Consider the following 16,593-nt stretch of genomic DNA (forward strand, 5'->3'; position numbering starts at 1 on the left):
CAAACAATGTGTCATGTGACTGCAGTTGGTTCAGATCCAGGTCGGAACACGTTCTCACCACAAACGAACCGCACCAGAGTTTGTTTGTAACCGGACCAAGACCACTTTTTCAAGAAGGTCAGAGGCAAACAAACCTGAATTTGACTGAACCGAACCAAACAGGGCAGGTGTGAAAGCACCTTGAGACTCTCTTTTTCCATCTTCCTGTTTTGGGTTGCTTTGCAGTGTCGACAGCTGTTGCCAATGCTGGAATAGCAACATTCTCTGCAGGATTCTCTGCCATTAAATCAAGTTTTCACCATCTGAAGGGACACATCTGCGTTTATAGAATAGCCAATAGGAAAGGTCTCTCTCTGAAATTATGTGCAATTGGCCAAAGTGTCTCGTCACGGTTTAGATTTTCTAAATCCTGAAAACAGAGCCAAGAGGAGGTGCAGAAGTCTGGTTGTCTCTCAGATAACATGAATTACAATATGCTCAAAGTCTTTTATGGGATTTATGCCCAATGATGCCAAAATAAACCTGCCTCCCCCAGCTTTAAAGACCTTGAAGAAAAAACAATTGTAAATTTGGTGCACAGATAAGCATAAATAAACCCCCCAAACAATAAAACCACAACATATTGTTAAGAAATCTCCCTATCTCTGTCTCTTTGATCCTTTGATATGTCTGCCCCTTCTATCTGTGGATCTTTTTCAGTGTAGCAACAACTAGGCCATTAATATTTGATCATTTTAAAACTGCTTAAAGCTGACTTCAAAATCAGCTTTATTTTTTCTGTACTTCTTTTTGAAACTAAAGCATTAACCTGCTCTTGTCACACCTTATGTGCTGTTTTCTAACTCATACTGTAGGTCTGACACAGGAGAGACAGCTACATAATACAGCTGGGATTGTGATGTGATGTAAAGGATAACAGGCAGGGATTTTAAAGAGATCAACTCATGCCTTGTTAAAGCTCCACAATTCAAGAGACGGCTCTTGAGTCGAACTGAAAGGCTGCTTTGATGCTCTCGGTGATGTTGCTCTGTGACCTGGAGACAGCTTAAAGGAAATCCACTAGAGCCAGACTGACACCAGTCGAAAAATTACAATATGAATCGTTGATTACAAACAAATATGAAGCTGTTGTGTCTATTTGCTCACCTTACTCAATATTAAAACCTCTATTAATAAGCAAAAAGGTAGAAATCAAGCAATTATCTCACCAACAAGTGCTGCACTTATCCACAAAGAAGCAGAGGTTACGACACGAGACTGTCGGCTGCAGCACAAATTCAATAAGCCATTTCACCTGGCCTTTAAACCGGAATGTTCCTCATCAAAAATGTAATTACACAGAAGTATCTAAGAATACAGCTCATCCTAAAATAGAAAGTGATTACAGCCTCCCAGGGATTAATAGGTAATATTGTACACCCTCTCTTTTTTATCCTTAAGTCTGTCTCGGTGCAGCGCTGCAGACTTCCTCCATTAGTTGTTGAGGTGATTTATGGGCTGTTGCTACGGCTGAGATAAGCTTTGGTTGGATGTGATTCAGAGATCCAAGTGTATACTGCACCTATAAATACATAGATTTATATATATAGGGTTTACATTGGAGTCCACTTTCATTACTGTAGCCCCATGTTTCCATGTGCAGCAATATCAGCAGCCTCCTCCGTTCTCTACATGTACTTTATTTCTATTTTTTTTTTTTAAATCATAGTATTGGTTTTGTTTAATTAGTTTTTCAGCGGTAAAAGTTTTGCTGAAGTTAAAATCTGCTGCAACTGCATATCCTTAAATCCTACTTTTTACAAATGCAGCCATTCATCCTGCTCCTGTTGTACATGAAAAATGTTTCATAGCACTTTGCGCTGAAAATACATCATGCATACAGCAGAAACTAGACTGATGTTTCATCGCCATGCACTAAATAAACTGCACTGTCACACCTCTAACTGCAATGGGAAATATTCACAGCGCCCACAGGTTAATGCCCACCATATTCCACTTCCTCAGTAATTAAACTTTTGCATGTCTGACCTCCACGAGCCAGTCTCAACAGATTCTCAATATCAAACAGTGCGACCATTCCCAACTCTACATAAAGCCATTAAAGCAGTGTGGAGCGCCTTATCAGCAGTGAATTAGCCATTTCAAAATCATATTAAATAGCCAATTAGCAATTAATTATATAGTTATTAATCCTAAATGAGCTGTTCGTTTGCAGATCCCAGGACACAACGGACGAATCAGACACGTTGCCCCAAAGTTAAGCAAGAATTCCTGAATTAGAACGTAGTGGATTATTAACCTTATAAAGTATTTTGTATTACGAGAAAAGTTCCGTACATGTTAGGAGGAATAATCTTGTAATGTCTTGGGCCAGAGGTGGTTGGGGTTGCTGCAGAATGCCGAACAGTGACGGCACTGCTTTTAACTGCAGACTGCTGTAACAGACAGAAAAGAGCACTCATCCATTACTCTTAATTCTCTCAGGGCTGGCTCTACAGTTTGGGGGCCCTAAGCAGGATTTAGTTTGTATTTATCCTTTGACAATAACTTATCTCGATGGCACTTTTTAAAACCTTCATTTACAAAGCCCTTCACATTTTAGCCCATTTAAAATAGGAATTGTGCTACAAAAACAAAATCGGGGAGTGCAGCAAAATGCCGCCTACATACTTTTGTTCATACAGAATGCGCCTTTTTCGGGGCAATGGGGGGCGTGAGCAAGTAACAAAACGTGCAGCTCAGCATGTGACATAAACAATGACGTACTCCGAGGGAAGCCGCGGCTGGTCAGTCCTTCTGCGATTCTCTCATAAGTTGGCCCGTTCTTCACCGTTCCTGTCATTTGACGGTTAATGGCCTCTTCGTTTGCGAGGACAAGGAAGGCGTACAATTCCTTGTCTCCCCAGTCTTTCAGGTTTGCGTTTCCCTCTTGCTACTAGCTGCTCATTCCTGCTATCAGCTTGGTTCCGCCAATATGTCTATCCTACCAGGCGGAAAATTGGTCACCTCGGATCAACTCGCCAATCCGGCTCTATGTGTCTAAACGCTCGCAGCTTGCCAGCCAAACGGCCCAACATTCGCCGAAAATCTGGCAGGGTAAAAGGGGCTTTAGACACACATAAAAACTCAAGTACACACATAAATGTACATACTTACATATGTATACATGACCAAAATAAAAAGTGTTGATGACATACGAAAGAATTTATAAAAAGGCCAACTTTTAGAAATTAGTTTTTAGGAGCCGCTAGAAGCAGTGGTTCCAAACTGGCGGGTCGTTGTCCAAAAGTGGGTTGCAGGTCCACTCACGCAAGTGGCTCACAAGATTCTCCTGGCGTTACCCAGAATCAGAAATTGAGGAAAAGTAATTGTCGCCGTCTGTGGTTACCCAGAGCTCTATGATTCAACGTCAGTATGGTCCACAGTCAGAACAATGAGAAGAGGGTTCAGACAAAAGTGAGCCAAGCCAATGGACTAAACGGTAAGTTCTGAAAATGTGTTTTGTGACATGTGTAAGCAGTTTTGTTGAGTTGCTTATTAGCAAAATGATCTGAGTAATTTACGATGACTACTTTCGGTAGCAACCTGGCCGCTGCATTTTGTACCATTTGAAATCAAGCTATGAATGACTATGTCATAAAAGTGAAGACGGAAGTTGCAATAATCTAAGCAAGAAAATATTAAACTATGCACTACAAGCTCCAAGTTTTTTGCTGATAGTTTTGTTTGATTTTTGCAATATTTCTCAACTAGAAAAAACAACATGACTGAATGAGCTTAGTACTACAAGATTCAGAGTTCAAATGTTGGTCAAACAGGACACCAAGATATACGGTCTTGATACTGTTAGCAAGTGGGCCAATATATTGGCTGACCTCTGTATTATCAAGGTGACCTTTCATATACTAAAATTTAAACTATACTAAATATAATCATTTGTAGTGACACAGTAAATTCTAATCTGGTTTAACAACCTGGTCTGACTCCGAAGTCACTGAAATCCGGCACTTGGGCGGTGACTTGCGGCATCAGCCTCAGATGAAAAAAGCCGGTGAGATGGGTCCAGGTGACACCCATTCTCACCTGGACCCATCTCACCCTAACGATAGACATGATGGCTAGGTGGGTCAACGACTCACATGTGATCTTAACGACTCTGAAACTCAGAGCTCACATGTGGCCTCAACGATGTCTGTTAGGGTTCACACCCACACAGAGTTTAAAGCCTGCGACTCTGCACCAGTCTGTTACAACTGAAGAAGCCTCTTGGATGAGAGGCGAAACGTCTTCAAGAAACTCAAGCAAGTCCAGTTGCCTACGATATAGCACTTATGAATGCATGTAACAGGCAGAACTTGACACGGCATCCCAGAACGTCAACAACCAACACACCCAGGGTACCTTGTCATATATGAACATTGAAAGTCCATAACCAAACGCCGATATGTGACTATGTGACTTTAACTTAAATCCTGGAATGCAATGTTGTGAAACTGTTAAAGAAGAGCTTGTGAAGATACTTATCCTAGAATCCTGGGAGTGCTTGTTTAGTAGAGGACATCAAATTACTCACTTTACATGCCTAAATTGTCCTTTTCACCCATCTCTGAGCTTATTGTTTTGTGAGTATTTATTGGCAAAAATGGCACTAAAAGTTCTTGTTTGGGAAGTTCAGTATTTATTTTGTTATTGTCATGTGTTCATTAAAAAATATGTTTTCTATGGGGGTCCCCAGGGTGCTGTTGTTGTAGACTCTGCCGACATGACATGCAGGTAGTCTGTGTGCAGTGAGCTCAGATCTGTCAAAGATCAGTAAGGTGAGCACGAAGCAGCTGAAGTGAAGCAGGCGGGCTCGTAATTGACTCAGCATCTCATGTCATTCTTGTGATGAACAAAGCCAATGACAAAGGCATTTTAAAAACCCTAAAACTGTGAATGCATCGCCACGGCGCACAGACGTAGCAAACGGGCAGCAGAAGTGTTGTGATTGTCAATGCAGCACATGAAACAACACCAAGCAGCTTCTCAGTCTCCAGTGAGATCTCGGAAAATATCAAAGTGCCCTTTTTCTACAGTTCTTTTCTTTGGTGCTCACTGCAGGCTGATCTCCCTCCCGTAGACAGGCATGCTTCTCCACAGAGTCTTTGTTCACCCACCAGACAGGGAGATCACACAGAGTTTTCTGTACAGTCCAGGATTAGAAATCAAACTTCAAGGGCAGAGTGCTGCTGACGCTCCACCTCGCCATCTGCCTCCTTGCAGGCTGATAAAAATGAATGGGTTGATGAATGTGACATAAATAATGTATTCTTAGAAATATTGTCCGACCAGTTATTTCATTAGTCATTTGTATTTACCATGAATGATCTTGCGTAAAGTTGTTTAAACTATAATTTTTCCTCTCTTTTTATCCCTCTCTGCTGGTGCTGCACAGTCTGATATAAAGATTGGAGGCACCCTGCCATGATGCAGCCTGCACGTCTTAGGAAATTAAAATGATATTTGCATACTTTTGTAAACAGTCATCAGACTAAACAAACACTCACAGAGGGCACTGCGGTCTCACAGAACACACACACAAATTTGATTAGACTGGGTTTTACACCTGCAAAATATGAGAAAGGGAGAAAAGCCCTTATCTTAACCCTGGACAACTTTTCTGAAGTGTTCCAGGTGCACATAAATATTAATTTCTAGCAACAATTATTTTTTAATAAACGTGATGTGTGATTTTTTTTGGTTCATTCCTAATTTAAGGTTTGGTTTTAAAGGGATACTTCCCCCCAAAATCAAAACTACATACCTTTCATCTCACCTGTGGAGCTATTTTATTAACCAAACTACACCCACCAACCGAATCACCACGCAGAGGGAACAGTGCATCTACTGCTAGCACCTAGCACCACTGAGCTAACTAACATTAACGCTCAGCTGAGAAGGACGCCATTAATATTTACATCTTTCGCTGAACTGTTGCCTTCCAATAAATGCTATATATGACACATATATGACATTTCATTTTATATATGGGCCTGGTCCTTGAGTGCACCTGAATTTTGTCGTATGTTTGTACAATGACAATGAAGAAATCGGATCTGATCTGGTTACAAGCATGAGCCTTTTGTCCATGAGTAGATGCACACTTCCTTCTGCGCAGTGATACAGTTGGTGGGTGTAGTCCTGTAGAAAGAAAATTAATAGTTCATAGCTTCCACTGGCATGTAAACGAAGAGACACGCCGTTGTAACTAAGACATCTGCTGGAAAAATTATTTTTTTCACGGACCGTTTATTGAGTTTCTGAGTTATTACAGACACCGCTAATGGCTAACGGCGTCCCTACGTCGCCCTGGTCAAAATGGTCGCGCAACGATTACGTCACATCCAGAGCCCGGTAACTTTACAGGAACCTTCCTCCTACTCCGCTTTCTCAGTGGAGACACGGCGGTTGAGAGGGCCGAGTGAGAGGACGTTCCTGTAGTAGTTCCTACCCCCCAAATAGTACCAGGAACTTCTTCAGTGGAAACAGGCCTATAATTTCCGGAGACATTGCTGTTGAGTTCCACCTAGTTCCATTATATTGGAGAGAAGGCAGACATCTCCAGCACTCAGCAACTCATGCCAAAACAATCTAAACTGTTTGTAATATTGATTTTGGGGTGAGCTGTCCTTTTAATCTGTAAAAATGCCATTTGGAAATTCTGTTTGTTAAAATGCTTTTCAGTTTCCTAGTCCCACTTGGTGTCGGTGAACAAAAAACCCTCCTTTGGCTCTTTGTCTTCATAATATTTTTAAATATTAATCAGGTTGGCAGTGTAATAAATCTTTCTAAAAGGTCACAGGTGCAGCTATACAAATATTAATTGTAGCTGAAATTGAATTGCCTGGGTTAGGGATGAAGGTGCATGAGGTCACTTTTATTCCTTATTAAGAACACAGACATGGTATTGTTGCTGGCACCTGGAATGCATTATTAAAGTTTTCAGTCACGAGCAGTGGGCTGGATGAATCAACGCAGGGATGTGACTGTGTCAGTCAGAGGGCCAAACGAGAATGTCCTTGCTTTGGCTCGTCCACAGTGAGCTGGAAAATGTTTGAGAGTTTAAACTGGAATGCTGTGGTCAGATGAGCAGAAGGGGCCACGATAAATAAAGCGCTTGTCAGCACAGTGAGCTGTGGTGGTTTAATTGGTTCTTTTTAATGATGATTTCGTCGAAACTCATTATTGATCAAATTATAGAGCAGTCTAGGAATTGAATTGATTTGCTTCAAAAAGACACATTGCAATCATATTGAAGGCAAGGCTGAAAGCCAGACTGTCTTTGCAGTTGTCTATGACCAGGGTTGTTGTAGTGGGGAAAAGTGGTAACCAGGGGCGCAAACTGGGGGGTGGGGGGACTTGAAAAGCCAGGAATGAAAAATTTGATGGTGTTTGCCATTTTTATTAAGTAATTAGTGCCATACCTAAGTTGATATTGGCTGCATAAATCAGTTGAGACACTGTACTTTGGAAAATAAATAAAAATAGTGGAGGAATGAAGCTCTAGCAAAAGTTAAGTCAGGAAGACAATATTCTTTCTCACCCTGCCATTCACCCATTGCATGCATACTTACGCTCTATCTCCAGGTGTCGCTGTCTGAATCTGTTAATCGAGTCATCGGCTGTTTTCTGCTGATTCGCAATCAACCAATAGCACAGCGACACGCCTTCTCTGTCAGCCTATCATCTTACCGCTCCTCATTTTAAATATGGGTCTTTCTCTGCTGTAGTTCTTTTATGCTGCCATTGTGCGCACCCTTCACCTCCCCATCACCACCTAGTCTTTATGGATTCATCAGCCTCATCAGCCTCAGAGTCATCAGCCACCTCCACCACTAGGATCTGGACTCCATGGGGGGATTTATCCTGCTGCGGCTTGGATGTCCCTCAATCACAAAATATCTCCCTCTGGTGTCCAAGCAGCCCCTTCGCTGCATATCATTCCTCTCTCTTTCTCCCTTTCACTCTAACAACTGCCCTATCAATTAAAGGTAAAAAAGCCCTAAAAATGTCTTTTGAAAAAGCATGTTTTGTGAGGTTGTAGTGACCTTGATCTTTCACCTTGATCTATGAGTTCATTGTTTGATACCAAGTGGACATGCCAGCTTTTAAGAAATTCCCACAAGCTGTTCTTGAGATATCACAAGAATGGGATGGGCGGTCATCCTGAAAACATAGTGCGGCTATCTCTGGCGTGGATGCATAAACATTTTAAAAGGTGCATGACAGAGACATGAGTCAAGCAGGGGAGGGGGAACACAGAAACTGCTTCTGTATAGAGCACAGACATTGGTACTGCACCCCTGTGTATAACAGAAGAAGCTCTGGGTTGAACAAAGCACAGGCTTCTGCAAATGGCCTTGTGTACTCTATAATAAAAATGACTGTTGGGCGCAATGAAATATTTGTACAAAGTCTTTTATTATGCATAAATATGTAACAAACCATAACAGTTTCCAAATGCTGTACACTTCTTTACACAGTTTGGGACAACTGCTTGTGGTTCATACACAAATTGCTATTATCATAATATCACAACACTGTTGGAAACCCACTAATTGCATAGATAGAAAATAAGCACCATCTTTGAAAAGTAAACCAATACTGTGTAAACATCAGTGGTTAATTTGAGTAACAATAGCTTATCTGTAAAATTCTGAAAGCCTCAAATGTTTCCTGGCCTCAAACCTTCGCAGCCTGATTTGTATTCACTGCACTCCAGACTCAAATTGGCATGTTATACCTCCAAGTGAAGGTCTGTCCCCCACTCACCCCCTCCTGCATGGAAAATTCTCAGCTGCGCCAAAGATTTGCTGGGGATCAGTGTGTTGTATACAGAATACAGGCTACATGGAGCAAGACTCTCAGGAGGCTGTACAGTCCAGCAGATCAATTCGAGCCATAATACAATTCATACAGAGATTGATCAGCTCTAAATAATGATCCACAGGCTGTGTGGAGACGCCATCCAAGTATAATATCTGACAGCAGAAACAACTCCAGTGTTACAAGTACATGTGCTTCAAAACTCTACTGTTTGTTAGTTGCAATTATTGAAAACCAGTACTGAGTCCGACAGCTCCTGGACAACAGCCTATCTTCTAATATCGCTCAATAACACTGAATCAGCGGATACTGACGCATCCACCCACAAATCAATCAGTCAAGTCAATGACGGAGCTGAAAAGGTGAGAAAATGTGGTCTACGTGAGGAAAGATGTTTGAGAGGAAGGTAAGGCAAAATGACAACGTTGCATTTTGACTCTGCAGAACAGAAATGCAAACATGGCTCCACAGATCCTCTGCAGACATGCTGGAGGCTATTTATGATACTCAAATCAGTATTTCTTTTTTCCAAAGATGCAATGGAGTCAGTATTTTAGCCTGTCAGGAACGAAACAATGCAATTAAGCTTTGTGGTGTAACCTGATAAGCCATCCAATTATTCTGCAGCGGGTGTCATGACAACGCCAGTGAGCCCCCGCTACCTCTCGCCTCAGTCATGATGCCATGAATACAGAGAGAAGGACCACTTCAGCCAGACTGGGGCACAATGTAATATCCTCTTGATGCTGAATGTCAGCTTAGCGGTGGATAAAAATAATTTGCTGAGTCTAAGCAGAACAATAATTCCTCCATAATAAGATTTGGGACAAAGGATGTGTTTTGTGACACAGATTGCAGTTAAAGGGAAATTTATGGTTTATTTCAACCCGTCTCCTATCGTCCTAAATTTGTTTCAAGTGACTAGTGACATAAAAATAATAGTTAGCATGTTAGCCGTTAGCCTAGATACAGCCGGGGCACACCGTCAGACCTGTTAAAACGTAAGTGAAAGGGCAACCTTCAAGTGCAAAGTTAGTCCACTGAACAAGCTTTTTTTCCACAAAGACCGCCTCATATCGTTAGGATAAATGTCAGAGAACATATAGAAAACGACATGTAAACGTGTTGTCTTACCTTACCGGTGTGCTGCCGTGTTTGTTTACAATGTAGCTCTGCTTTCCAAAGCACAGCTGAAATATCGCGAGAACAAGCAGCGATCTCATACTGTGCCTGAAATCTCGTGAGCTCTAGATAAAGCCCAGCTGGATACTACTCCAGGTGGAGGTGTCTCGTCCTCGGTCACATCCAGACCTTGAAAATAAGGCTGCAACCAGTCCCATTCCTTGCAACAGAGGCATTCCTACAGCTGGAAGGCAGAACCGGACAGTAGCCTGAAAAGTTCATTCATTTATTTTATGAAAGATTTATAGAATAATGGCTGACTTTTTGCCAGACTTCGACTTTGTGGAGGAGGAATTTGATTTTGCAGAGTTTGATGGCCGCCCTTATTTATTTGAGCCTGAATACACTGACGAAGAGCTTCGTGAAACTGAAGAACGGAGGAGGAGAGAGAGAGAGGCGCAACTGGTAGAGGACGAGAGAGGAGGAATGGCTGCTGCAAGGCTGAGCAGCTCTGGAGATTGGTGGTGTACCTGTGAATGCTGTGCCCCAGTGCCCACAGAAGAGGAATGCCTCTGTTGCAAGGAATGGGACCGGTTGCAGCCTTATTTTCAAGGTCTGGATGTGACCGAGGACGAGACACCTCCACCTGGAGTAATGTTAGTATCCAGCTGGGCTTTATCTAGAGCTCGCGAGATTCCAGGCACAGTATGAGATCGCTGCTTGTTCTCGCGATATTTCGGCTGCGCTTTGGAAAGCAGAGCTAAATGTAAACAAACATGGCACCACACCGGTAAGGTAAGACAACACGTTTACATGTCGTTTTCTATATGTTCTCTGACATTTATCCTAACGATATGAGGCGGTCTTTGTGGGAAAAAAGCTTGTTTAGTGGACTAACTTTGCACTTTAAGTATGCCCTTTCACTTACGTTTTAACAGGTCTGATGCTACTGTGCGTCCTGACTGTATCTAGGCTAACGGCTAACATGCTAACTATTATTTTTATGTCACTAGTCACTTGAAACAAATTTAGGACAATAGGAGACAGGTTGAAATAAACCGAAATTTCCCTTTAAGAGAGGAAAATGTGAACTGTGTCGATCAGTGAAACAGGGCTTTGACTTTATAAGTGTACACTATAACGTGGGTTACTACTGGCTGTTTTTAAAAAATAAAGCAACTCCTGCAGTAATAAAAACCACATACGATTACATTTGTAGAAACTCTCTAACCTAATGCAAAACATACAAGCATCTACACATTCACATCTCAACAAGAGGGGTAATTATTTTTACAAACAACCTGTGTGAAGCCCTGATTCTATCCATCCTACCTCACTTATAATGATACAATATGCATACATAAACTATGCAGCTTTGACATTGAAAAAATACAGCATATGGAAATAGGTTTCTTTACTCTAATAGTTTGGCCTCACCAATACACATGTCCTCGTAACCTTACATCATCACTAGTCTTTAACAGTAAGATCATCTTTATGTACAGTTGCAGCTGACTACGGAAGCCCAGGAGGCAAGTGAGAAAAAAACTTCCGGTGATCCATTCTTTAAGTCTGATCTAAATTCTTTCCTCCTGTGTTTGAGTTTTAAGAAACATGAAGCTAGGGTTTCACACAGCGCGGTCACAGGCAAGAACATAATTCAGATCAGACTCAGTAAATGTATAACCAGATATTTTTTCCTCGCTTTCCTCGCAGGGCTTCCACAGGGACTGATTGTGGAGACAACAGAATGTAAAATAGTCATTGTATTTTGGTTATATAAGCCATATTCATATGAGACAGCACTGAAACTGATTGTTAGAGGACTGAGCCTGACTCCGTGAAAGAAAATGATGAAGACTGTGATTTCTTTACACTGCAAACACAATGTGACACTGTTAATATAAAGGAAGCAAACACGAGGTTATCAATGGAATATTCATTTTGACAAGTGAATCATCCACTTTTCTTGCAATATGGTCATCTTGTGTGTGTGTGTGTGTGTGTGTGTGTGTGTGTTTGATTTTAAAAACCAGATAAAGAAGTGTTTTCCTTAAAGGGGCACTCCATCGGTTTTAGTTCGCTCGTCATGGTTAGTACTTGTCAGCCTGTGATTACAGCTGTATAACGTCTTCTGTGGCTCTGAAGGGAGGCTCCAAAACCTGCAAAAATAAATCTGATTATGTCATAGTGATGTCATCAGGGTTGTCCTCTCTCTTTCTTTTTAGCGCAAAGCCTGTCTTACACACTGGGAGCAGAGTTTGGAATATAAGGGTGTCTACCGGGCAGCTAGGTTATAATAAAAGACACTATCTAACTGCAGTATGGGAAATGTCGGATGCAGTGATTTTGGAGCTTGGCCCATGCTAGGGTAGACAGTTGAAGAACAATGCTGTGTCTCAAATCACATACTTCCGTCAGTACACTTCCATGTAGTATACTATGTGCACTATGTACTCATTGGCGTAGTGCACAGATTTTGACAGGGTATTGTCTCAAACCAAACATGGCTGTTGTGCACTCATCAGAAATGACGGCCGCAAATTAGCTAGTGAGCAAACTAGCATCTGCGCTATCGTTTGCGGTACCAAATCATTACAGACTGCTAAATTAATCTAATAAACATACTGCTGGCTTATACCCGACAACAATATAGTGGTGCTTAGTGCAAAAAACACATGTATTTGTACAATGCAGCAATGTTCGCGGTCACACAGTCCTCGGCCGCCATTTCCAGTTTGAAAAGTAGTTGCTCCCCTTCCACTACATAGCCAAGATGGCGACCATTGAGGGCAAGAAGTGTCCACAGTTCCACACTCAATTTCTTGACCGTTTTGAGGGCACCATCCGGGCACTCATAGTGCACTGCATTTTTCCATACTCCTCAGTGTGAGCGCACTTATGCACTCAACATATTAAGTGTAAGTACAGAAGTACTCGATTTGAGACACAGAGCACTGAAACTTAAGGGACAGCGCTGAGGGAGAGATACATGTAAACAGACTACAGCGTGCAGAGATGAGCTGTGATGGCATCAATATGTCTGTGAACAAGCGTTGCTGTTTGTGCCATCAGAATTTGAAAACAGTACTGCAACAGAAAGCTGCACCCCGTCTTGATTGTTTTCAAAGTTGCCTCAAAGGAGCTCCTCTTTACTAAACTAGGAATGTGCTCGCTGTCATGTCCCCAGTACCAGGGTGTTCAAGCACCCTGCTTTGTTTGGCCCAAAGCAGGCCGATTTGAGTGGACAACATGAGCTCGCAGATTTAGAATTGTCTGGTTCCTGGACTTTGCATACTCAGTCCGTTGTTCTAGTCCGACACGTCTAAAATTAAATACGACCTCTCGTTGTGTCAATCCTATTTGCACACTGAGTCTGAAACTTTCGTCCGTCATTAAAAAGTTTTATAACATGTTCGATTTTCTGTGTTTTTCGCATCCATCAGAAGCCTTTTCACATTTGACTGATAATCAGTGAAGAAAATGTGGAGGCAGGACACAGCCGTGACAAGACACAGAGGAACGGGGTGCACAGAGTCATTTCAGAACTCAGATAGCTCACTTTCAACAGGTCAGATAGCAATATTCAGGTGGATGGTGAAGAAGAGGAGGAGGATGTGGACTCCACACAGAATGTGGAGGAAGGATGATGGATTAAACAATGCATCTGAAAAGAACGGACTCAGTGTGTAAACACTAGAAAGTACAAGTGAGGATATTTTTGCCTCTGCTACTTCAATTTTGATAACTTCCCAGCGTTATAAAAGTGCAATACTACAACACTGGAGCACCCCTTTAAATGTCAAAGTGTTTGTGAGGTGCACTGCTGGTGGCACCTAAGCACTAGTTTTCTGAATGCATTCCTTCACCTCTATAATAAGACTGGAAATGTCTGACATTGTTGAACAAAGCTAAATTTGAAAATTCATTCTTGACCTTCCAAACCTGTTCGCAACATCTCAAAGCCTTTCTCAACAGATCGCTCAGTTGTCATGACGATGGTTAACTTTGGAATTTCTTTCACATGGTGACAGTGGTTAGAAAATGGATAAACGAAAATTAAATTCAGTCTTCTGATACTTTATTCAAAAAGGTTTCTTCCATTTTCTTTGGCAGAGTTTTATTTATTCATTTGAATCAAGTGTGTAAGGAGAGAGGGTGTTGTATGTCATACAGATTGTGAAGCCTCTTGAGGCAAATTTGTGACTTGTGATATTGAGCTGTACACATAAAATTGCCTTGACTTGATAAGACAACATTTTTATAATTTGATGCCACCCCCACATGTTATATAACAAACTAAACCATATCCGTGTTAACTGAGCAAATCCATCTGCTGAAGAAGGCCAAGAGATGTTCTTTTAAATCTTGGATACACATAGTAAGCAGTCCTTATGTTGGGCATTAAGTTGGTAATAAAATGTATACACCATACCACTCTGTGAATGTTGTGTGTTTGCTTCTCTCAGAAACATTTCCTTAATTAACACAATGGCCTTTTTCACAACACATGTATGTTGCAGTCAATAAAAACATGACACATGGGTACAGTTAAGCCCCGTTTCCACCAAACACTCTCGGTATGGTACCTTTGGAACCAAAAGTAACCCTTCAGACATGGTACCTAGACCCTTGAGTTTCCACTGCAAACAGCACCCTTAAATGTGGGCGGGGTTGTTGTCACTCTGCTCCGTCCAGCACTCACTGTATTTCCTAACACAGAGGGAAGTCTGCACCTCGTTTATCGTCCACAGAATGAGGCTGCACGCCAACATTTTCAGAACAAAACTGAACAAGCTGCATTGAGAGTCTCTCTCAATGGGATATTTGGCTGGAGCCTGCAGAAACAACGCTCTGCAATGCTTTTTTTTCTCCAAGTGAGGATTAGAATATATGCAGTTCACATAATCCGGTCGACATTTATATATTTTTTGAAGATATTATATAACATTTGAAGATCTACTCATTACTAAAAGTCATCCAAGAGAGACAAAAAAAACAACTAAAGTGATGGTCAAAGTTTTCATATTGAAATTTAAGGTGCCCTGATAGATTCAGATCGTCAACTCATGCATCAGTAACATTACAAGTAAATGTTCCACCTTAAAAGTCGCCGGCAGTCGGCCCACTGAATTTAATTTTTTTCTTTTTTTACAGCTGCTGCAAGAGGCAGCAAAACATCTTTTCATTTTATAGTTACAGTTTACTAATGTGAAACTTGCGACGGTATCAAGAGTGGTTACAAAATCAGCCACAACTCAGCCCTGAGCAGAGTGACCGTCCGCTACTGACCAATCAACAGACTGCAGTGTTCACAGCTCCACCTTTTAATACCAGATCTGTGTGCTAGGTATCCCAACAGAGGGGGGACCAGAAATGGGGACGGTACGGAACAGTTCCATTGGTACCATCCACAACTTTTCACAGTGGAAACAGAAAAAATGCTCACAGTAATGTAATGCTGGGTGGAAACGGGGCTTATGTCTGACTAATTACTCAATTTACATGCTGTTTCATTCTTCAAAGAACTGAACTCAGCACCACAAATTGAACCATATTTTATGTCTGAAGATTTGTACCAGCTTTGCCAATGACCTCCAACGCTGGACTTCCTCCAGTAACTGCTGACACCGGCAGCTGCTACTCCGTCAAACAAATGACAACATCAGAGAGCTTTCCCATTTTCAGAGAGAGATGACAGCCTTATGTACACACATGTCTGGGCTTCTCGATGCTGAGAAAATCCTCATCACAATTTTCAATGGGAATCCACGTGTGAAAGTATTTTTTACAAATTTAGATCCAAAAAGTTAGACTCCACTTGGTATTCATCCTATGATCTCCTCTGGGAATTTCTTCAAGTAGAAATATGTAAGCCTTGCTTGTCTTGTGGTGCCGTGTTGCACACTGTGTACACCGTCTTTCATCTGGCAGTTTGTGAGAGTTGGCTGATGATGGCTGTTTACACTGAGTGGAGTGTGTGTTGACTGGCAGGCATTCACAGAAATTGCAGTTTATAATATCAGGGTATCCATTCTGGTTTCTCCGCAGCAGCCACAGAAAATCAAACAGAGCCTCTCGGATTCACGTTGTGCACCAGGAAGCGTGATATGTTATGCTATCTGTTGTGTGATGTATGCTGTTTTGTGTTTGTTGTTGGTCTTGGGGCCTCTGGTGTGATTTCTGTCTAATTTCTGCAGTGTTATAAGTTGGGCAGCTATTGCCGGCGTCTGTTATTCAAACTCATTGTTGCAGACACACAATAGATTCTCGGTGGACGTGTCCCACAGACTCAGAGCTGCATTGTCAGAGACGGGTTCGGGGCAGGACTCGGCCAGTCTGACAGAGACAGAAAGAGAGGAAAGTAATATTGCTACAGAGGTCAGAATATGCAAAGTTTTAAAACTGAGAGAAGAAGAAAGAGGATGACGGTGAATGAGCGGGAGGGCTAACTTACACAATGGAGAATTATAACATCTACAAGGTCACTCACAGTCAAGTGAACACAACTGTTACGACACGACAACATATAAAGTGATTCGTTTTTCCATTTCTGATGAAAAATGGAGACACAATCATGTCTATGATGGCATTTGATAATAGCTG

At 41.8% G+C, this 16,593-nt stretch overlaps 2 protein-coding genes across 2 annotated transcripts in view; both read right to left on the bottom strand.

The window, feature by feature from the left end:
* Positions 1-12,694, bottom strand: part of rps12 (ribosomal protein S12) — a 434,687-nt gene extending 421,993 nt beyond the window's left edge. The window contains exon 1 of the mRNA XM_049589203.1: positions 12,685-12,694. The gene's annotated coding sequence lies outside the window, so the exon portion shown is untranslated. The remainder of the gene's footprint in view (positions 1-12,684) is intronic.
* si:dkey-71h2.2 (low density lipoprotein receptor adapter protein 1) overlaps positions 12,695-16,593 on the bottom strand; it is a 120,669-nt gene continuing 116,770 nt past the window's right edge. The window contains 1 exon segment of the mRNA XM_049589208.1: positions 12,695-16,326. Coding sequence (XP_049445165.1) covers positions 16,221-16,326 — 106 coding nt within the window. The 3' untranslated portion in view covers positions 12,695-16,220.

The sequence above is a fragment of the Epinephelus fuscoguttatus genome, linkage group LG11 (genome assembly GCF_011397635.1).
Source record: "Epinephelus fuscoguttatus linkage group LG11, E.fuscoguttatus.final_Chr_v1".
Lineage (NCBI taxonomy): Eukaryota > Metazoa > Chordata > Actinopteri > Perciformes > Serranidae > Epinephelus > Epinephelus fuscoguttatus.